This window comes from Drosophila melanogaster, chromosome 3R, assembly GCF_000001215.4.
Source record: "Drosophila melanogaster chromosome 3R".
NCBI lineage: Eukaryota > Metazoa > Arthropoda > Insecta > Diptera > Drosophilidae > Drosophila > Drosophila melanogaster.
The window spans coordinates 22,115,337-22,138,156 of NT_033777.3; the positions used below are offsets into that span (position 1 = coordinate 22,115,337).

A 22,820-nucleotide genomic window follows, 5' to 3' on the forward strand; every position below is an offset into this window, starting at 1 on the left:
CCTTTCAACACAAAATAAAGCTTTAATAAATAGCAAAAGAATTATATATCTAATAAAGTACACTCAAAACCCTTTTATTAATTACATTAAGATACATTTATTTTAGAAATATATAAGCATGTTTGTTTGTTTGATTAACATATGCATATATTAGGTGCCCGATTCTCGAGGTTTTTCTTCCTTCTTTTAAGTGACATTTCAACAAAAAACACTATCATCGAAATGCTATAGCCCAGGATAAGTATGCACCACAACCATGTCAAGTGTTCAATAGAAAGCGGATGTACACGTTCTCTGTCATAGGGAATAGTGATTTGCATTAAATTCTTTTCAAGGCTACTTGGAATATTCTTTAGCCAGTGATTTGTAATTCCAGACTCCTGCATTTGCCTAATAAATCTCCTCAGCGGCCTGTCCAGTATTGAGTTATTTTCCAAAATATAGATTCTCGGCACACGTTCGGCGACAATTAAATCCTCTGAGGTGCAGTGGGCTCGCAGTCCTTTGGATCGCTGGTAGCTTTCAATAATAGCAAAACTTTCAGAAAATAATGTGAAGGCGTGATTGCCTTTCAAAGAAAACAATAACTTTGCTCTCTCTGTAAATGTCAAAGTTACTTTTCTCGGCATATATTGGTTAAAGAAATCCACACCAATTTCCTTTTCAATAAAATTCTCCGCATCGTGATCCATGACAACAGTCAAGCCACTAGTCTTCAACTCTTCGAAATTGTTTACCTGCGGTCGAGGACACGGGTTTGTGAGCATTGAACTAAGTTTGCAGTTAATAAAGATGCTAAAAATCATTCCAAACAATGCAATGGCCAAAAAGAGTTGGCGGAGCGAAAGGCTCGTTCTTCGGGTTTCCGGAAATGGTAGACCCAAAATGGCTCTAAATGCACATAGATTCACCAGCGTATTGGGTATCATCTGATGTCTGGATTGTCTGGAAATCAAAATGGTTACCCCTAGGAAGGTAATCTCAATCAGCACAAAAATTACGTAGACTAATATAATGTAGAAAATCCATTTCTCAATGCCAGACACTTTGATGACATCTTGTATACTTAAATAATTTCCGCAGGGAACCACAATCAATAGCGACGAGAAAACCATTGGAATTCCGGAGTCTATGGGCTGAGTTGAATTACTTTTTAGTATAATGCGTTTTCTTAGCTCGATGTCAAAGCGTTCTACATCGTTGAAAAACTGCAAAGTCAGGTTATATTTCAGTGCGAATTCAATGACTTCTTTGTCTTCGATTCGTGAAATGGGAAATTTCCTAATATTCCCCATTTGGATAGTCCAGTTGTAATCGTGCTTGACAACAGCCGTCATTCCATGAAAATTAAACTTAGTATCCATGAAGAGAGTGTCATTAGGTGTCCAAATATTTTCGATTCGCTTAAAGTGGGGAGATGGGAAAGGATTTAGGCGATAGATTAGCAGTTTGTCTTTTGTCACAGCTTTCAACACCAACAGATTCAATAATTTTAAGTCTCTTGATTTCTTTGAAATCTCCTGGAAAAACTTCTCTTTAAGTTCCATTTGCGTCCACAGTATAATTTTCTTTTGTTGCACTTTCCCAAAAGTTTCAAATACGTTTCTCAATAGAGTGATGTGTGAATTTTGGCCAATACATATAATTGCCAAAGTGCGGCTGTTGAAAGTATCCTTCATTATTAGTTTTCCCTGATCATTGGTTCTTATAATTCCCATTCCGTGGGCATTCCAGTTTTGAAGGCTACAATTGTTATCCAGATGATGCTTAACAATCACAAGTGTTTCCATCTTATGCAGTTTAATCATCGAACGCACAATATTGTTAAGATATTTTAGCTGTAGGAACTCAGTTTCCTGACTAACAGCCTGGCTCAAAATAAGTATAAATAGTAAATTAAATATAAGTGACATATTTCGTAATTCACGTAGTGGTATCACCTCCTGCAAATTAAGACTGAACTTCAAACATAAACCTTTTTTTTTTAGTAGTCGCGCACTCAGGTCGTGTTTAACTTTTATTTCTCAATTGACAGCTGCCACTTTTAATCTGGATTAATTTAATGGCATTTCATCAGTTTAAGTGATATTGAATGCTTGAATGATTAATCATAAAGTGTTCTTGGTATTCAGAAGTTTATTTTTTTATGTAGAACTTACGTTGTAATTTGTTCAAATTGGAAAGAAAACATATTTTTGTTCGTTTTGATTACAAAGTGTTTAGTATACATCCTTTTTAATGTATGAGTTTTTTGAATAACATTAATATGCTTATTATGGTTAAGTTTTTTCTTAGATATCTTTCTAAACGAAATCGTCATCTTCGCTTGATCTTTCTCTCATATTGCTTGTGTGTTGGTTACTTTTCTGGAGAAGTATCTCAACAATAAATACCAGTGTTGCGATACTTTCGCCAATGAACAGAAGATGCCATATCCAGCTCAAATGCTGAATGGACAAAGGAACTGCTCCCTCTTTAATCCTGCGAGGAGAGGTAACATTGTATAAAAGTTTAAGGACCTTAGGAAGTTGTTCAGTCCAAGAATCGGGAATACCCGTTTGTGGCATGTAGGTGATATACCTTGACAGCATCCATTTTAAGACCGAATTATTTCCCAGAACATACATACGTGGCAGATTCCAGGCAATGGTCAAACTTTCAGATTCGCAAAAAACCCTTTCATCAAAAGACTTTTGGACCGTATTCAACGATTTCCATGTAGTTGTGTACATTACATAGCTGTAGCTATCGTTAAAATTCCAAATCATTCTGAGAGCTTCTTTCTTTTGCAGAATTAAATAGTGGGGTAAAACGTGATCAAAGAACTCTGGATCGATATGCTTTTCGATGAAAGAGTGAGTATATTTATCCATAATAGTTATCAATCCGCTATCTCTCAACTCTTTGAAATTTCTAACCTGAGGGTTTTGAGCTGGTTTCGTTAGCAGTGCACTTAATGTGCAGCTAACAAAATTGCTATAGACAAGACCGAAAACGCTTATGACCAAAAAGAGTTGTCGCAGTGAAATGCTCGATCTGCGAAACTCCGGAAATGGCAGACCTAAAATGCCTCGAAAGGCTCGAGGATTTAGCAGTTGATTTAAGCTGGTCAGACGAACTTCTCGACCGGATATCCTGTGGGTTAGCCAAAGTATCAGGGTTTCTATCAAAACGAAAACCGCGTAGGCAATCAATAGGCAACCTATCAATTTCAGTACACCCAATTTGTGAAGTACATCCATAAAGCGCCATTTCGGACTACAGGGCACTATGACAATCAATGAGCAGGCGGTGTTGGGACTTACGAATGCCATCTGAGTGGGAAAATCTTTGGTTATGAAAAGTGGTCCTAACTGTATATCGAAATGGTCTGATTTAGACTCATTTTGGTCATATAATTTCAAACTCAAGTTATACTTAACGGCGAACTGAACAATTTCATAATCTTTGAGTTCGGATAAGGGAATTGGGCCTGATGGCGACCATACTTTAAAACGAATGTTCGAAACCACACTCTCCTTCAGGATGGCCGTTTTACCTTGGAAACTTAACCCACAGCCAAAAAAACTGGTTCGCCTTATGTTGGATATATTTGTTATTTGGCGAAATCGTGGAGTCGGATATGGATTCAATTGATGAAGTGATGGTACTGCATCGACATCTTCGTTCATTGTCACGATTATTATCTGAGCAAAATTATACCTATCGGCTTGCTGAGAGATGTAGTCCATCAACATCTTCGTGGGTTCCCTTTCGCTCCACAGTATGATCCTCTCCTGCCTCATGTTGTCCATAGCGTTGGCCAGACTTTTAAGCAGCCCATAGTCTGAATTTTCGCCCATGCAAGCTAATATAACTGCCTGGTCATTGAAGTAGCCACTAATCCGGATGGAACCCATTTCATTGGTCCTCAGGATAGGACTTCCACGTGGATTCCATTGGTCAAGATGGCAGTATTCATCCCGACTATGCTTGATTACCATTATTGTTCGAATTTCTCGACCCTCCTCTATAACATTGATGAGTTCTCTAAGGAACTTTAGCTGCGGGTTCTTGCTTCCTTTGGTCAGCGATAGATATATCAGTGGTAAAACTAATAATTTGAACACTTTTGACATTTTTAGTTAGCCTTGGGTTAGTTTAAGCAGCTCTAGAAAGTTGGAACTGAACTGAATATCCAGGAAACAACTTACCTTCCTAGAAACCAATCATAAGATAGCCAGCGACGACACCTGTCAAATGTTGTGCACAGCAATTTTAGCAATTAATTTAATTGCTATTCAATAGTTTGGAAACTCTATCCTCCTAGTATTTAGTAGATTTCGAACAACTCGAATAGGTTAATCCCCGAAAGGCATCGAAATAGCTTTCTGTTGTGTAAAGAAATAATCAAACTCAAATGAAGAAAACAATGAAATCGGTTAGCTTTAATTTTCCGGCATCTACATCATGATATTATTGCACCAATCCAGTTGCTGATCCGGAAAATATTTGCCTTTGCCACTGGGAATGTTTTTCCACATTTATGGGTCAACTGATGCTGCCATTCCCGCTCCATTTGTTTGTGCAACAATTGAGATACGATTCGGTTAACCGATTCCATTTGGCCAACTGATCGACGTCGAGTGGACCGGCATCTAGAATCTATCGATAGCGTCGGCCGAGCGACAATTTTCCTCGGCGGCAGCAGCACTTTTCCTCGCCGAAAAAGATCAGATACTTTTGCAGTCGTGTACCGTTTGCTGAACCGTTTGGAACGCGAGCGCCGTGAGACGGCATTGTGAAAAGTGAAAAATGAATTTTCCGCCCTGGGCAGTCGATGCGCTTGGAACGCCCGAGCATGTGCCATTGCCTGTCAGCGTTTAACAAGTGTTTTTCCCCAACTTTTCCCCCTACACAACATCTTGTGGGCGTGGGCCTAGCGGAAATGAGAAAATTTAATTTTAACAATTATTAATTGTCATTCAGTGTCAAATCAAATTGTGCCCTGTGTGTGTTTCGTGCTAATTGCGTAAATAATCTCCTTAAATAATTACTTTATATGACTCAAGTTAGCTGTAGCTTACACAAGTACAGCGGAAATTGTTGAATTTGTTGAGTTGTAACAAAAAAAAAAATACCTTCCAGTAAGTTGTTTTCATACCCTTAAACTGAAATTAAACAGAATTCATAGCAAAAACTGACTATAAAACTCATACCCATTTCTGCAGAATATCTAACAATATGACCTAATGTTGTAAATATGTATAGAATATATATATTTAAATAAATAGCTAGTGAAAGCAATGCTTTAAGTTGATTTTGTGTGCCATCACTGCAGATACGCATTACATATTTGTTATTGTTTGGGCTTCTGCTAAGATACACTCGATTAACTCGCTCAACACCTCAAGGCGTGCCTGTCGCAATCAATTTCTGTCGCCTGTCGCCTGCATTAATAGTTTCACTAATTTTGAAATTTATTAGATCCCCCCCCTCGCCAAAGTCTTACATATCTGTTTTATGTGTAGTAAACAGTTTTTATCACCTCCACGGGCAGTGGAACGGAAAAGTCGGGCAGTTCAGAGAGCATACTGTTTGGAAGATCATCATCAGAGGAGCAGCTAAACAGACGGGCAGGCTGAAAATCCAAAAGGCTAGTAAAAATATTAACCCGTCCCTGGGCGACGGAAAATCTATGGCCAGAATGTTTTAAATCCGCTGCCTGATCTGGCATCAGTCAATGTCAGTTGGCCCAGTGCCAGGTCGAGTGTGTGGGCGGCGACAAACAAACAATTGCCGGGCTAAAGAAATGTAAATAAATGTGGAGTATGGGGAATGTGCTCGAAGGTGTTGCATCTAAAGGCAAAGTAACTTAAATCATGACCACATATGAAACGGAGAGTACTTCACTTTCCATATTCTTCTTCCGACCAAGATGCGTGTCATGCTCGTCTAGAAAAATCATTTTCAAGTGGATTTTGTATTCAGTGTTTTGGTGCGAACCATATTCATATTGCTGGCAATGTACAGTGCGTTTCATAAAGCATTTAGCATACATGGAATATCTAAATAATAAAAAATATATGCGTCAAAAAGCGCATATTCTAAACAAATAGTTTTGAAATGTGTTTCTTTAATTTCATAATCATCCAGCATATAAAAAATAAGTATCCATATAGACCCGAAACGCACTGTACATATCAAAACTCTTAATATGTATTGCCATATATTTCTCGATTGCTAACACATGTTCAAACGACGACAAAGCATGCCAAATATTTATGGCATATTTTTTGTTTGTGGCATTTTTTGTGTCATATTACTTTAATTTCTATTAATTTTTACCTCCTCCGTCGCGATAGAGACGCTCGCCAGAAACATAAATATGTTAACACATTTTATTTTAAAAGAATTCTTTAATGGATTTTTATTGACTGAGCTTTTTGGGCCTATGGGTTGGGGCATTGGCATTGGCCAAGTGCAAAATTTATTATACATTTATCATTTATGTATCTTTTATTTTTGCGTTTCTGTTTTGCTTCACGTTAAAAATGTTTATAATTTTGTTTGCTTTGGATTTCTGAACTTGTGCAACAATTGGCAAGAAATATAAAATGTAAATTCAACAATGATATAAAGTCTATGCCATCTGGTTGAAGGCTGTAAACTTGAACGACTTATGAAGTGGGTCAGTGTTTTTTCTAACAAAAAAACAAAAAAAAAAAAAAATAGAGGAAATAAGTATATTTATTGATTTGGAGTGATTTTGATCAGCCATATAGGAATTTCCATTTCGTACCCATTATACTCGACTGCATCATTTCCGTTTCTGAATTTCGTGCCAAAAGTAAGAGCGTCATGCACTTGACCAGACCAGATCTTTCCAAATCCCCCTGCCAGCACCTTTTCACAATTCTAAAAATGTTGATCATTTGGAGGCGTTTGGTTTTTATCTATATACATTTAAAAAAAAATATCGGAATTATGTGCAAACTGCGCAGCTGTCTTTAAATGCAAATTGTTCCACGAAACATTAATTTTACTGTCGGCTTTCCTGGAATAAATCTCATCCATTTTTTTAATTAAAAATTGAGCTAAGCATGCTTTTTATTCTGATTGTCTTCAAATTTGTTTAACTTTTAATGAATTTTGACCCATATTTCAAGTACTTTATTACTAAAAAGCTAAAAACATTTAATTACTCATTAAAGGTCATAGAAAAATCAATTAATTTGTATATCCAAACTGGATTATCTATAAATCTTCTGAAACATCAATTACAGTGATCTGGCGCCGGATTTTCATTTCAATTCCAAAGTGACGTCAATGAGAGCCCTACGAGCGAAATTTTTCGAATAGATATTTTTAGTTTTATTCCGCCGATTTCGTTGCTTTGGAAAGTTGGCGGGTCTGTGTTTTATTTTATTGCTGCCTATAATTGGTTCGTTTATGTGCGGAATGGAAGAGAGCGTCCTGAACTTGAAATAGGGTAATGAAACATGGTAAACGAGAGGGGAACGGGAAGAAGGAAGTTGCACCAGGATTATGATCTTGTGCTCGGTGCATCGAAATTAGTTTATTTTTGGCCTGCTGAGTGCAATTTGAACTTTGCTTTCAGCGGAAAGACTAATGACTGGGGAGCGTCGCTGACTCATGTGTACATATATCTCTAAAAGGGCACTGGAAAAAATATAAAAATAGTAAAGAAAAATGTTTAGGGGTTGACGACTTCTTTGGTTTACTTGGCATACTTTTAGGAGTTTACTTAAAAGTACAAACTTATTTCAGTTTAAATCAGCATATTTCTTAAAACATAAGTTATGCCAACAGATTAATACTCAGTATTAAGATGATTTTAAAACTTAATAAAACTATGAATGAAATCATTTTAATAACCCAATTAGATGAATAGGTTTCACTTTTCCATTGTGCTTATTTGAATGCCTTAGGAAATTGTTGTTGCTCATCGAATGACACATAATGACGCATTACTTGGACTATAGAGTAAATGGCCCCCACTTTCTATTCATCAATTAATATGCATAAGCAATTATCAAGTTTACCAAAGGCGGTATACCCCTGCGAGCGTGTGTTCTTCCTTCTGTAAAATAATTAAAACAAATTATGCCATGTGCCTACATGGCACTTAGAAAAATATATTATGATTATTTATCATACCGAAAAAAAAAATGTTTTTTTAGTACTGCTAAATCTAATTAATCTTTAAAACAATTTTTTCTAATTACACTTGTATATTTTGTCTTTGCTTGATATTGTTTTATTCCTAATTTTTTTGAAGTGTACCAGTACTCACACGCGCGCAATGTTGTTACTCATATTTGTCCAGCATTATTGTCATCATCGTGATTATCCTAATAATCATGATGGCGATCATTATGGCTGTAGAAGTCGCATCGCTTGGATTGCCGACTGAGCGACAGTCGCAGTTTATCCGCCGACCAAGTCGAGTCAGTGAATCCGCCAAATCATATATATATATATACATATATATATATATATATGTATGTGATGCTGAGTGCGTGCGGTTAAACTAATTGACGACAATTAAACCGCCCATCCACTAGCCGCCAAAACTAATATAAAATTGTGAAAATATTTTCAACAGGTTGAAAGCATTTAAAATACAACAATATTCGAAATAATTGCAACAAAGCAACAACGATTTGTTTATTAAACGAAAAGCACACAAACGAGCAAAGCCCCAACGAAGGAGAATAAATGGATATAAAAATAAATTAATAGAAATTAGCAGAGGCGCAGGGTAAATCATTAAGAGAAAGAGCGAAATATGTTCAATTTGCTGCGAAGATCGCGTCGTGGAAAAGCGCAGCACAAGATCATCGATGAGGAAGATGGAGATAGACCCTTGAGATACAGTCAAATTGGGCAGATATCTAATGCTCAAAGAGCGGCAAAGTCGCCGGAAAGAGCACGACGGGCGGTGATCGAAGAGCTGGAGGACTTTGCCAGCGACTTTGACAACGGCAACGACAGCAGCGGCGACGAAGAGCGTTTAAAATTAGCAAAAACAGCTGCTAATGGCCGCTCCGACAATTTGTATATAAATAAAATGGTCGGAGATGGGAGGACGTGGACGTTTTCCTCGGCCGCTGATCGAAATGCGGCTCCCAGCAGTCAAAACGAGGCAGCCAGCGCGATCGCGAGCAAAAGCATTGGTGGTCAACTAATTGGCACTATTGAGACCGAAATCGATGGCCCCATAACCATAACACATCGCCATCGAAATCGCAACGAAGGTGAAACGCAAAAGCGGCAATCCCTGCTCTCCATTGGCAGTTTCAAGTTGAGCAATCCGAAAGATACTTCCGAAAAAGAGTCGAAAAAGCGAAAAACTCTGCAAAAGAGTCGCGATTTTCTTAGCGACATTTTCATGGCGCGTGGTCGAAACCATCAGCGCCAAAAGCAACAGCAGCAGCAGCAGAAGCAGCAAATTGCCGCAACAGCAGCCAAATCGAATAAAAGTAATGCCAAAGACGTAATCATCGCCACCGCAACACACCTTGAAACGAACTCCGACCCCGCGCTCGCATCTACGACTACTTATCAAATGACTTTGGCTAATAATAGCCCAGAGAATAGCGGCCAACGAAGAGCGAACGAAGAGAAAAGTAAGCCAGCTGGAGTGCTGGTGTGGGAAGAGCAACGCACACAGAGTTTTCATTTTCCCGCAGAGAACGAGAGTTTTCCTCGCCAGATCGAGCCGGAAAAAGAGCCGCGAGCAGCCAGCATGCGTTCGTCTTTCATTCAAGCGGCAAACGTTGAGCGGCCAACAGCAATTGCCGAACAGCAGCAGCAACAGCACGGCAATGCAAGTGCTGTTCCGCAGCAACATCTGGCCACCAAGCAGCAACATCAGCAGCAGCAACATCAGGAGCAGCAGCAACATCAGGAGCAGCAGCAACAAGATCAGGAAGAGCAACAAAATCAGCAATTAAGTGACATAACCATGGGCCAAACTAGTGCCAAACCGAACGAAATCAGTTCGGCCCACAGTTCGCGTGCCAGTACGCCGCGTGAGTTTCGTGAGTCGGTCGTGATTCCGCCGCAGGCGCCGCCCCGCCAACAAAAGTCACCGGAAGTGCCCAGAATCACGGTGGAGGATTGCAGTTTTCCGGATGACGATGAGCAGCCAGCCAAAACGCCGGAAATCTTCTACGAACTAAATGAGCCAGCTGAAGACTCGCTAAACATCGAGGAACTCAACGAGGCGCATATCGAAACACTAGAAGATGAGGTCTTTGCCTCGGATATACCAGCTACTATCTATCAAAACTCAAGCGGTCGTCCCTGGACGCGGCTGAGTCATGTAAAGCTGGAGAATGTGCAGGAGGAAGCCGAGGATGAGGTGGACGAACAGGAAATGGACGACATTGACGAGGCTGTGGATCTGGACTATGAGCCGCATATGTCCAGCAGTCAGACGAATGGCAACTCAAGGCAATCGGCGAGCAGCGAACGTAGCGCCCTGAAAAGTGACTCCAATTTGAGCAGCAGTTATGCCGATTCCGGGATCGGTGAGCAGGAATTGAATGCACCACAGACGCAGCAGCATCAGCAGCAACCACCGCAGCCACCGCCACGCAGCTCCTCGCACATGGCAACCAACCAAAATGTGAACCACACCTTTATACGCGATGGCAACTCCACGGATTGCGAGGAGACCTTTCTGCAGTGCGACGAACTCGACGACATTGAGCGTTTTAGCGAGTTCAGCGAGCGATTGGTATGCATCGAGAGCATCAGTCTGCCGGATGTGGTTGTCGAGTCAACGACCGTCAATGCATCCACATCAGGAACATCAGGAGCAGCAGCAGCAGCAGCAGCAGCAGCAGCAGCACCATCATCATCATCTACAACCACAAATGGCGGCGATGCGCAGATCAACATCAATATTGCCAATGGAGCGGGGGGCAATAGCCTGGGCAATGTGCACTTCATACCCATCCACGTCGAGGGTCGCAGTCGCAGCAATAGTCCCAAGCAACGCAGCCGGGACGACAGTTGTCTTGGCCAGGACATGACGCCCTGCATCGAGATCGTCGAGGATGGCAGTGTGCTCAACAAGCCAGTGCGACAGGAGAGCCCCCTCGACAACCAGGAACTCAGGTGAGCTAAATTAAAAAACAAAGGGGAGGGATATAAAATATTATTGCAGCAAACAAAAAGAGATTATAATTTGATAAAATAGAAATCCAATAATAATTTGTAGTATCCTAAACGCAAGCAATTCATATAATCCCCAAAAAAATGCATTTATTGTTCAGTAATAAATGTTTTTATATTAAAAGCTACTTCAGGAAGTATTCTATTCTTCTTGAATGTATCTAGTGACGTATACGTGATATTTGCTAGTTGTAGCAGCTGCGGCATCAAGTGCGGCGTATTTATTTAATCACAAGCGCATGCCAACAATTTGACCATTAACATGGCAAGATGCAGCCAATTTATCTTGATCTTTGTGTCATGGAACATGCCTTGTGATCTGGTTTCTCTTTCTGGGAAATCCATCAGCGAAAATTTTCCTCTCATTTGCTTTGTGGTTTTGGTTTTCCGCCAATTCGATTTGCGTTGAGTTTTCCAGTCAGGGACGACTATTTTTAAATGGATCAGAACATATAAATTGTATACCTAATTTGATTAGTAAAATATCTTTTTTGGCATATTCCATTCAAAGATTTGTGTAGGGACTAGTTTAAAAATTATAAAAGCTTATTATTTTAAAAAGTCTTAGTATTTATCACAAAATACTTTACTTTCATATCTATAGAAACGAATTCCTTAGAAAATCCCACTTGTTTTGCCTAGTGTCTCGCATTACGTATACGCAGTGTGATAGGTGGCATTGTTTGGCCTTCGCCAAAATGACAGATTATGACAGCCGTGCGGCAAGTGTCTCATAGCCAAATGGCGACAATTATTTCTACATTTTATATTTTTATGTAAATTCTCGTGTTTAAAATAATAAACATTCAATTTGTTGAACACTAGAACGGGGGCAAAAATAAATTCACTTCGTCATTTCTCGTTTGGCTTTCTTTCGCTTTATTTGCAATTTTGTTGGCAACATGTTGGTCATTTCCCACGCTTGTTTATTGCGCACTCAGGCAGGGGGTATATCACTTGCGACTTATATTTTAAACTAGATGTTTAGAATAGTTTGTACTGTAAGAGTACTGGAATTAAATCCGCAATTTGTACATTCAAGACACTTCGTTTAAATGTGCTACTTTCATTTTAATTCTAAAGTTCCATTTGCAGTTTTTTATTCAAGAGTTGTTTCTCAAATTTAATTATAATTTCAATGTACCTATTAATTGGTTTTCCAGAGTATCCCTTGCTTCGGTTTATCTGCACTTCAGCATTTTCCCTCAATCATATTTTCTCATGTGCATAGAACACGATCTGCCTGCTCTACTTTTATTCGCCTTGCTTATTTTAGGCGCTGTGCAAAAAAAAAAGACAAGTAAATTTTAAAACGTTCATATTTAGAGCAAACTTGTTTGAGGAAATAGATAAGAAGGGGGCGAGCACTTGTGGAATTTTATTTGGGTTGTTCTTGATTTTGGTGGATAATTGATTGGGCATGCGGGTGGGTAGGTGCGCATCCTCCACTTGGCTAGCTAGCATTGAAAGATTGTTTATTCCGCCGGCACATGCGGCGTATGCGTAATTTGCCTCGAATAACTAATGGGCATCTTTCCCGAAGCTTCGGCTTCTGTTTCCTTCTCTTCGCCACCATTTGTTTATCTAATCCGATTTAATTATCAACTTGGGCATAAACAACAAAAGAATCCAAGCTGGCAACTATGCATTTGCCTCGGAAAGTTCACAGGCACCGGCAGAGATGCTCTTGCCAAAAATAATTCAAATAACTTTAAATCTAAGTACACAAGTTGCATCTGTCCTTTTGTATATTCAACGTATTCTCATTCTCTGCATCTCTACGTCTATCTTTATCTCCAACTTGTCTGTAGAGACAACACAGAAACGCGTGTCTCAAAATTTGATAAATTCACATTGTCTATACTAAACTTATGGGCGCATAATGCGGACAGTGTAGGAAATTATAATAATTATTATGAAATCTAAAACTGATAAGTGATCCTCTGACTTAAGTTCAATTTTGTTATTAAACTTTATAGACATTAAGCAGCTTTATTGGAACTTAATGCAGTTTGTCATAGTATATACTAATGAAATCATTAATGACATTTTATTGATATTCCTACAAGTATTAGCCCTTTGTCATCAATTTGTCACTATTGAAACGCACTGTATTTTTAATAGAGAGCGACTGAGAGTTGGCAAAATGCGCGCATGAAAACGACGGAAAAACGTTGATTTATAAATAAACTTTGCGCATTTTCGCAGCAACCGAGAATCGACTAGGATAAATTCAATTAAAACGTATTTCATTATTGCGTTGAAAAGCCAAAACAAAACAAAGCACAAGCCAATACATATTATATAAAAAAAATGTATCTGTATCTTTGTCTACGTACAGCGTATCTGTAGCTATATCTCGGTACGTATTGTATCTCAACAAATTATGGTTGAGGAAGACATTGCCACTGTCTTTACACCTCATTCACGTTTAACGAGCTTTTCCATTCAAATTACGTCAGTCCAATGTCTAGCTATAGGTAAAAGCGCTGGGATATTAAAAATAAAAAAATAATAATTATTATATTTCTGTGGCTTTGCTTCTATTTATTTATGCCGTTCGTGCTGCGTGCGCGGAAAACGTTTGTGATTCATTTTGTTTGTGTTGTGGATTATTCAGTGACAAGATTTGTTTGAAAAATTCGTCTGACAGTTGAGCTGAACTGTCTAGGGATTTATGTTTCTATTCCCACTATTACTCATCCTCGTACTCGATTTCCCAGGAAGGAGCTAAAACAGCAGAAGGCTCGATTTGCCAGCCAATTGGATGAGGCGCACAAAAATGCCAGCCAACTGGAGGCCAAGGTTGGCGATATGCAGTTCAAGATCCAGAAATTGGAGCAGGAGCTGTCGGTCAAGCAATGGAATGTGGAGAGTAAGTATCATATCATATTGAAAGCATTCTGGGAGCCATTCAAATCATATCTTTAACTTCTTAGGATTACAGGGTGAACTGAGTGCGGCTCACAAGGACGATGAATATGTGCGAAAAAAGCTGAAACTTCTGGAAGATGAAAAGGTTATTCTACGGCACAAATACAGCGAAAATCAAGATGAATTCCAAAACAAATATGGTGAGCATAATTAATAATTAATTAGGTTAATAGCTTCTGATGAATTAGTGCGTTTAATTGAACCATAATATAATAACATTTTCCATTATTCAAATATTCCGTTTTTACGCGATTATATAATGACATTTATTGAGTAATTAATTTCCATTCAAATAAATTTGTAACCTTTTTTTTCAGACGAACTCGAAGCTCAGTACAACGAACTAACCGAGAAGTACAAAGTGACGCAGGGTTTGGCCAAAAGTTTGCAAACCCAATTGGCCTGTGCCCAAGTCGAGGCTGAGGAATGGCGCCAGCAGGTGGAGAAGATCCGGACGGATCTGGAGGAGCAAATACGCATACTGAAGAACGCACTGGACAATTCGGAGGCGGAACGCAAGATCTGCGAGGACAAATGGCAGAAGGAGTTCGAAATGCTCAGGACACACAATCGAGGTGAGAAATCATTATTCTAAACAAGCGTATAAATTATAAATAAAGCTATTAAATAATATCTTATATCAATTATAGAGCGCGAGGAAACTTTGATGACGGACTGCGAGTGGCAACTGCGGCAGATGCAGCGGCAGTGCAAGGACAAGACGGACAAGTCCAACTACGAGCGAAAGCAGGCGACCGCCAAGGCGGAGGAGCTGGAACTGGAGTTGCAGTCCCGCCGTAGGGAGTCCGAGATGCTGCGCACCTGCCAGGCGCAGGTGAATTCGCTGAGGGGCGTGGTCAGCGAACAGGAGCAGTCCATCCAGACGCTAATGGATCGCATCGAGAACCTGAAGGGAGATCTACAGTCGGCCAATGAAAACCTCGAGGCCCAGATCGAGGCGGTGCACAAGATCAAGTATCAGTGTGATAAGTGCGTATAATTGGGAATTATCCATGGAATTTGATTGTAATGATTATATTTTTTACAGTGCCATCTATGATAAGGAACGCCAAATGATCTACAAAATCGATGAGGTGCGAAATGAGGCAGCCGCCTTCTGGGAAAACAAACTTTAGTAAGTCACAAGTCATCATATTGAGTGCTCCAAATTGAACTTTTATGCCTTCAGCACAGAGATGACAAGACTGACAAATGAACTGGAGTCCGTGTATGTGGACGAGCGTCGCGAGGCGTTGGACAAACTGCAGAACGAGCACATCGAGGAGCTGAGGGCCCTGACCAACAGATACACGGCCAACGAGGAGGAACTGCGATCTGAGGTGGGTTCATAGTGTTATAGATAAACTGCAATCGAATGCATATTTGCATTTTATAAACCATCATTTAGATTGACGATCTGCACGAGAGCCTGGAGCAAAAGAAACAGGATTTCCTCAGCCTGCGCGAACGTTCGGATAACGCCCTGCTTCAGACCCGAATGCATTTGGATAAGGCCGATCGCGAGTACCAGAATGCCATGTGCCGCGAGGAGGATCGCCGTGTCGAGCTGGAGGAACGACTCCAGAAGGAGTTCGAGGCGGAGAAGGCCGAAATGGAGGAGAAGTTCCGCGAACGTCTCGGTCAAGTTAAGGAGGAGTTTGCCAAGGAACTGCAGCTCTCCACTCAGGAAATGGTCGAATCACATCGAAAGGAGCTGGGTAAAGATACATGTGTATATTGATTATTATTATATATAATTATATAATTGATTATATCAATCGGCAGACTCACAAAAGGCCAAGTTGCAGGCGGAGAAGGAGGAGGCGTTGCAGGAACTTGTGGAGCGACATCGCGCAAAAATGGCCGCTGCCGATGAACGAATCAAGTGAGTGAATGCAATGTGGCATGCCCCGCCCCATGGGCATACTTACCTTAATAGTGCCCCCTGACCGCTGCTCCCCACTAAATTGAAGCAGGATCCATTGGCTTGCATTGAATGTCTGCATCCTACTCATTTGCCACATTTGTCACATTGGAGTCCTTGAACTCGATCCATTATCACATGAACTTGTATTCTGTTCTCTTTCGTTTCACATTTCATTCATTGGATCAGCATGGATCAGCGTTTAGGTCGATCGACAGCCTCTCCAGCCCTGTGGGCGTTTGCAAAGGGGGCGTGGCCGTATATGCCCACACTATATGTGCTATATCTGACCATGTCGCCGCTGATCGCCATTGCATGCTTGGTGTTCAATATTGTCGCAGTGATCTATATCAAATATCGCCACCTCCTAGCGCGCCAATAAAATATTAATCCCCCTTTTCACGCTTAAAATGATTCTTGATTTAAATTTAAGACTGGCCATCATCGAAAATCTCTTGTTAGACATAAGACATTGGTATTGAAATGTTTGAAATGCGAACAAAACCCATAAGAAAAAAAATATGTTTTTATCTGGCATGCAGCTTGTCAAACGTTGTCCTTCTGGTGCGATTCTCCTAATATTTTACTTTCTCTTTCTCGCTATGTGTGTGTATCCACCTCAACCTCTGACCACTCTATATAACCTGAATAACCCCAACCCGAATCCGAATCTGCATCCGTATCCGCGTACGCATTCGTATCCGCATCCGCAACCGCAGCGATGTAGAACTTCGGCACCAGCGCAATCTCAAGGACCTGAAGGCGGCCTACGATGCCGAGAAGGCGGCGCTGGACAAGCGCGACATCAGCAACGCCAACGAGATCGAGCAGCTGCATCGCAAGTGCCGCTGCCTGACCAATCTGTAAGTGCACCCATTCCCCAAAAACCACCAGCCACCCTGACCCATCTTCCCCAAGGTCGAGTTCCTAAGTCTAAGGAAAGTTAATTAAAAGATTGAGTGTGATTGAGACCACAGATCTATGGAATTATGATTCGAAACTTTCGAATTTTGCTAAAATATAAGATTCTTATCTTTATATAATTTTGAAAAATAAAAAAATAAAATCGGAAAGGAAAGGGATTTAAGAGCTCGACCTTTTAACTCTTTTTATCTTTAACACAAATTTATCTTACTTTTGCTTGTCCGTGTTGTGGGATGTTGTACGCCAAGTCAGTATCCAGCATCCGCCTTGAATTCACCATTATCCTTTTTGGTAGTTTAGTAGTGAATATAGTAAATATTTAAGGAATTTTGCAATCCTTTTTGCGCAGATTTGAGGAGATGCGCATGCGATACGAAAGACGAGATCCTCGAGCCGAGGATCTGCGTGAGATAACCGAATTGAGGACACGATGCGAGAGTCAGGAGCGGGATTTGTATGTGCTCACCGATCGCCTGCGGGAAATGCAGATTCAAATGTCCGAGATGCAACAAAATGGTGACCGCAAAGGCGGTGGAAAAGCGGTAAAGAAGCCGCCGCCCAAATCAATAGCCACCAGCTGTGACGTCATATACGAGGAAAACGAGGAGCGAGAATCGCCCGACAAGGAAAATGGTGAGAACTCCTCCCAGGGGGACGAGGACGATGAAGCGGATGAGGAGGTCGAGCAGGAACCCAGCGACACCGAGTCCAATCACACGATCGAGGTCAATGGAAAGTCGGATCGAATCAACGAGGATGACGCCCATCTCATCACCGCCGTGTGAGCGGTCAAAACTTTCTATATACATAGATCTTCCAATTTTGTGGCTGTATTCTTCGAGATCCCCAGGAGTGGATGTTCCAGGACCAAGGATGTGTGTGTGATCCCGGGTGCTTTTGGTGCTTCATGTGCTGCCCTCTGTATCGCTGGATACGGAAATCGAACCACTCAATCAAATCGCTCAAAGCTTGAACTCATAAAAATTGTAAATTAAATTTCTGAATTGGTTTCTGAAACCGCCAAAAACAAAAAGAAACGAAATAAATGTAAATATTTTTAATAATACTGATATTTATACAGTTTACTATTTTTTTATTTATTGCTTAGACTTAACAGCTGTTAGCTTAACAGTTATCTTGGCACTGTAAATGCGAGAGAATTTAATTTTCAAGAGAGACGCATGCGCATCAATTGTACTAAATGAACTAAATTCGCCCAATTAGTACGTATTTCAAATATAAGAATGCAATTGTGGCGCGGCTAAATTTAAATGATCTACGGGCAAGAAAACGGTAAACAATAATTGTACTTTTCTAATTATGAAATATAAATAGAAACAAACAATTTATTGAATTTTTGTGCACTTCTTTTAATATAAGAAACGTAAGTTCGAAACCCTTCGAACTCGAACTAAATCGGTTGCATCGAACCAAGAGAGTGACCGTTCGCGAGCTCGGCTGTGATGCTAAAAATGCCAGATGGAGCAAGCAACATATACGAATATATACGAACGCATTTATCGCCGCGCGGTCAGTCGTCGAAATGTTCGAGATCCGGTCGTTTTGAAAACCAGCTCGAGCGGTCTATTCGCGTGAAATTGAAACTGAAAAAGCCGGTAAAACTGAAGCAAGTGTGTTGTGATTGAGAATTGAGCGAAACGAAAACGGTGGCCAAACGAGCCGTTTAATAAGCAAACAGGCTGGCCAATAACCAATTACCATCAGCCATGCCATCAAGGAATCGTGATAACGCAGACACAACCGGCAGCAATTTGTTAATTTGAAACGTCGTGTGTGTTCCTCTACGAAAAAAAAAACCCAGTTATTTAGCAAGCATTTAAATTGCATTTGTAGCATAGCACTTTAGTTGCGCGTAGGAGGAACAGCAAGGTCGTTGGGGTCGAATGTGAATGTTTGTGATGCAAGTGACAAAATCAAAATTGGAGTAAATTGGTAGCCATTCCTGTGAGCATTTTCGCGTCGCGTAACGGTAAATCATTGCGCCCTGCGTGTCTTCGTGTGCGTGCGTGTTTGAGTGTACGTTTTTCGGTTTTGTTTTCATCTCCTCCTTGCCATCCTCCTTTCTTCCACCTTCAATTGCCATCTCCTAATTTCCTCTACGAACGGAGAAACACGAAAACGAAAAGTAAGTGCCGCTACTTCTATTCCTCCTATATGTGTTATTGTAAAAGATTTGCAGCCATGTGTGCCTGTGTGTGCTTTTGTGTGTGTGAGGGAGATTTCGTGAGTGCGATAGTGTGTGTGTGCAGCCTCCACCAAGCGCCGCATTTAAAGGATATTCCTAATCCGTTTTATTGATTGCAGGGCAGAAAGGAGCGGCGAAAAAACAGCAACAACAACAACTACACAGCTGGAGTGCTCAAACTGTGTGTGTGCCTGTGTTTAGTTCTTGTTCTCGGCAATCTGTGCCGCTTTTTTTTATGTTTTTATTCCCTTCCCATTTCCACTCTATCCTCATCCTCCGGGGTTGCTGTTGTTGTTGTTGTCGGTGATTTAGTAGTGCCTGCTGTTTTCGTTTCATCTCTGTCTCCCTCTTATTTCCCTCTAATTCTGACTCTTGGCCGGCTTTTTGTTGTTGCTGCCCACAGATTTCCTGACAAATGTTAATTATTTATGCAACACTTCCTCTCTGCATTTTGTTATACAATTGTCCATTTTTCACTCATTTGGTTTAAATTGTATAAACACTTCCTTAATGTCTTGAAAACTTCCTTTTTGAGATAGAATGACTCATAAAGTCACATATTTCACTTAAAAAGTGCGTATCTTCTTTCGAATTGAAAGTTCTTGTGCAAAATTACAACACGCATTTAACCCACTGATATAAATTCTTTAATTGAAAATTATGCAGAATCACATAATATGAAATATTCAAAGACATATTGAAAGTTCGACATAATGATTTATCGAACTCAATTAATTTCTGTCTCGAGCAATAATTAAACGTCAATTAAAAAAACATTGATTACTTGTGTGCTTTCAACATTTTGAGACTTGAAATGTTTTTTAAACACCTGTCGTGGCCGTGTCCAAATAAAACCCTAAACTGCCGACTTTAGACACCGAAGAGGATTGTCATTTAAAATCACACAACCACACCTTCTTTTACCTTGTCTCTTATTTTTTTTGTGCCTGCTTGTTTGGGTAGCTTATCTGTGCTTATAATACGTGTACATTTTCGCTGCGTTCCATATCTCGGTGAATAACTTCATCAGAAAATTAAGCGAAATATGCCTGGCACCTGCCCCCGTGGGCATAACTCAATAATCACATCAAATGTCGCCACTGGACTTGCAGTGCCGTGCTCCCTACGCCTTCCCCCTCCAGATGCCCACTTCCTGGAGCAGCGGTCGCAACACCTCCTTAAGAGGTGTGTCCACTGGTCTCCCTGGTCTCGCTGGTCTCCTCTCAACTCCCAGATCTTGGCTGCCCAGCCTTACCAGCTCTCCCCAGCTAATGCCGCACAGCTGCGCGCCATTTAAGTCGCTGACAAGTGTTTTGCCGGCATCTCCGGAATGCGACGGATACGGTGGCGAGGTGGAGAGCCGAGAAAGAATCGCCTGCTTCCATGGTTCCTGCTGCCACAGAAGCCGCAGCAAAAAGTGGCAGCCAACATTGCTACCAATTATGCGATAAGCGAGAGGAGCACTCTTCACAGCTCCACAGACTCACAGCTGATGCTATTTCACCTTTACAATTGTGAGAAAACTTTAGGCAAATATAGTGTGGGTTAGTAAATTAGTTGCGATTCAACTTTTGCGATATTTCCGACTGGAGTTTTGATGCTCTAAAAGCCACTTTAATGGTCTCCATTTAAGCATTTAGTTGTGGGCAAACAACACTTAATTGTACATCTACAAAATGTGCACTTATACTCCGAGTAATTGGTCAAAACAAAATTTACATAAAAGCATAGTTGTCTCGATGATTTTGCACTATTATTAAGAGCCATTAAAAATTTGCTTGAAATTTATACAATTATGATTGCAAAAATTGTAGAAAATTCATGGAATTTTTCATACTTTTGAAATACATTCTAGTTGTTTTACATTAAATCCGGGGCACCACTTAAACAATCCAAAGAAAGCAAAAGTCGCATCGATGTTTACACTTCCCACACTTTTTCAATTAAAATCCATTTTTTTTCGCACTTTGCCAGCAAGTTCGTGCAACTTGCAGGCGAACAACGTGTTAACATGGCCAAAAGCGGTGGGAGACTCGGGCTAATGAAGTGATTAGACTGCGATTTCGCCGATGTTGTTCCCTTTAAGAGTACGAAAAAAGCATAATAATAATGGAAAGGAAAAAAAAAAGAAAAAATGAAATTGGTTGGGGAAAACTAACAAAAGGCCGCGTGCGCAGCCATCAAACGAAACGAAAAGCGTGCAACTGCAACAAAAACACCGGCAAGAACAAGAGCAGAGGAATGACCTTATATTGCAACTGCAAGTCAAACAAAGGGCCGCTAATGGGTGGCATTGAGGGGGCACCTCGCCTCGCAGGGCAGGAAGGTGTAATCCCGGCCGAGGACCGAGGACCGAGCAGTGAGAACCGGTCGATGCCCATTGCCCAGTGCCCAGTGCCCATCGGAGTCCGCTCTCCGAACGGAGCGGCTACTGCGGGGCAATTGGGCCAAAAGCATAAAAATCAGTCAAGAGTCGCCTTCGCCAACTCCGTTCAGCATTAAAAGCGACAAACAAACAAACAGAACGGACACTGAGCCAAAAAAAAGGTGCATCCCCATAAAGATAATCACAGATATAAAGTGGATTTATGGTACTGATAGGCCTATATGTGTATCTTAATAGTTGAGTTGTAAAACAAGAATGGGAAACAAAATAAATCTTAAACGGAAAAGTGGATGAAATTTATAAAATTATCTTTAAAAAAGCTATTCCTTTTTTTTTTTTTGATAGTTTAAATGTGGAATTAAATTTAAATCCTTTTATACGTTTAAGTTCTTAAAGTCATAGAACGAACTTTTTAAAGGTATAACCCTTGGTATTTCTTGCTGTGGACAAACAGGAGTGCAACTCCCCTACTGGGAATGAAAATGGGAGTGGGACTGTCGACTGGCGGACTGAAGGCTGGGGAATACGAATGGCACTGTGACTGGGCAACGTACTCGAAATCGCACTCGCAGTGGAGCTGGATCTGGATCTGGACCTGAAACCTGGACACTCGCATCCAAAAGGCCGCCCGTGCGAGCGCAGGCAGCGCTAAAATCGATTTTCTCGCAAACTTGGCCAGGACGGGCAGCCGCAGGCCAACAACTACTCGCTGTCCTCGGCCCTTAGTGCTCTGCCCTGCTCCACATTGCCCCATTCCCATTCCCGTTGCCATTCCCAATCCCATTTCCAATCCCAGTCCGCCTGCTCCTGCTCCAGAGCCTCCTGTTATTCTGGCTGTAATGGATATGGTCGAGGCGCGCGCGGTTTTCGTACCCGAGATCCTCGTGGATTATGCGGATATACTGCGTTTGACCATCAAAATGTAATGGTCAAAAGGAACAACTTTTATTTGCTCAAGCTTTAAGCGAAATAAAGGAGTTTTTAGATTTTTACAATTTATAAAAAGAAGATGGACATGTTATTGTTAAATACTATTTGTATAAATACAATTGTATTTCACTTTGTAATTTCTAAGTTTTGTGTTTAAATCGCTTTTTAAGCAAAGGATATTGCCTAGTCGTGAGTGAGCTCCACTTTGCCTCACTTACTGGTTAATGATGATGCCGCTAATGATGATTCCTTTGATGACGATGATGATGATGACGGCGCGGATGATGATGGGGATGATGCGGCGACCACGGTTTCGCTGATTTCGCTGC

The 22,820-nt window shown here is 40.7% G+C and overlaps 4 protein-coding genes across 13 annotated transcripts in view; 2 read left to right on the forward strand and 2 right to left on the reverse strand.

Annotated features, from left to right (window-relative positions):
* Positions 1-134: 134 nt before the first annotated feature.
* Ir94b (Ionotropic receptor 94b) lies at positions 135-1,913 on the reverse strand (the record flags this gene model as incomplete). Its single annotated transcript, NM_169994.2, has 1 exon — positions 135-1,913. One exon carries the CDS (start codon positions 1,911-1,913, stop codon positions 135-137), a length of 1,779 nt encoding a protein of 592 aa, NP_732700.2.
* A 390-nt stretch (positions 1,914-2,303) lies between these two features.
* On the reverse strand, positions 2,304-4,118 carry Ir94c (Ionotropic receptor 94c; the record flags this gene model as incomplete). The annotated part of the gene is made up of 1 exon (NM_169995.2): positions 2,304-4,118. One exon carries the CDS (start codon positions 4,116-4,118, stop codon positions 2,304-2,306), a length of 1,815 nt encoding a protein of 604 aa, NP_732701.2.
* Positions 4,119-4,724: 606 nt separating this feature from the next.
* On the forward strand, positions 4,725-18,031 carry CG42390 (uncharacterized protein). Of its 5 annotated transcripts, none has more exons than NM_001275896.1 (13): positions 4,725-5,126; positions 5,511-5,635; positions 8,609-11,130; positions 13,911-14,062; positions 14,127-14,261; positions 14,439-14,696; positions 14,772-15,111; positions 15,170-15,256; positions 15,311-15,461; positions 15,530-15,839; positions 15,907-16,006; positions 16,765-16,908; positions 17,319-18,031. In NM_001275896.1, the coding sequence occupies exons 3-13, from the start codon at positions 8,792-8,794 to the stop codon at positions 17,752-17,754; spliced, it is 4,452 nt and encodes a 1,483-aa protein (NP_001262825.1). In that variant the 5' UTR covers positions 4,725-5,126; positions 5,511-5,635; positions 8,609-8,791; the 3' UTR covers positions 17,755-18,031. The 5 variants fall into 5 exon arrangements, with proteins under 5 accessions (NP_001262825.1, NP_001369028.1, NP_732702.3 ...); NM_001382087.1 differs by lacking the exon at positions 5,511-5,635 and adding an exon at positions 16,235-16,417; NM_169996.2 differs by lacking the exon at positions 5,511-5,635.
* A 462-nt stretch (positions 18,032-18,493) lies between these two features.
* SKIP (Shal K[+] channel interacting protein) overlaps positions 18,494-22,820 on the forward strand; it is a gene marked incomplete at its 3' end in the record, with an annotated part of 162,297 nt that continues 157,970 nt past the window's right edge. For 5 of the 6 annotated variants that reach the window (NM_001275899.1, NM_001260305.1, NM_001043277.3 and 2 more), the window contains exon 1: positions 18,499-19,115. Of the gene's footprint in view, positions 19,116-22,820 lie in introns of all 6 variants that reach the window. The other variant, NM_001260304.2, reaches the window with a different exon arrangement.

What these genes read in the sequence shown, in the direction of transcription:
- CG42390 (NM_001382087.1), top strand. Translation starts at nt 8,792, where the DNA reads ATGTTCAATTTGCTGCGAAGATCGCGTCGTGGAAAAGCGCAGCACAAG. An exon ending in GCTCAGGACACACAATCGAG is followed by an intron (nt 14,697 to 14,771) that starts GTGAGAAATCAT and finishes TATCAATTATAG; the next exon opens with AGCGCGAGGAAACTTTGATG. An exon ending in ATCACATCGAAAGGAGCTGG is followed by an intron (nt 15,840 to 15,906) that starts GTAAAGATACAT and finishes ATCAATCGGCAG; the next exon opens with ACTCACAAAAGGCCAAGTTG.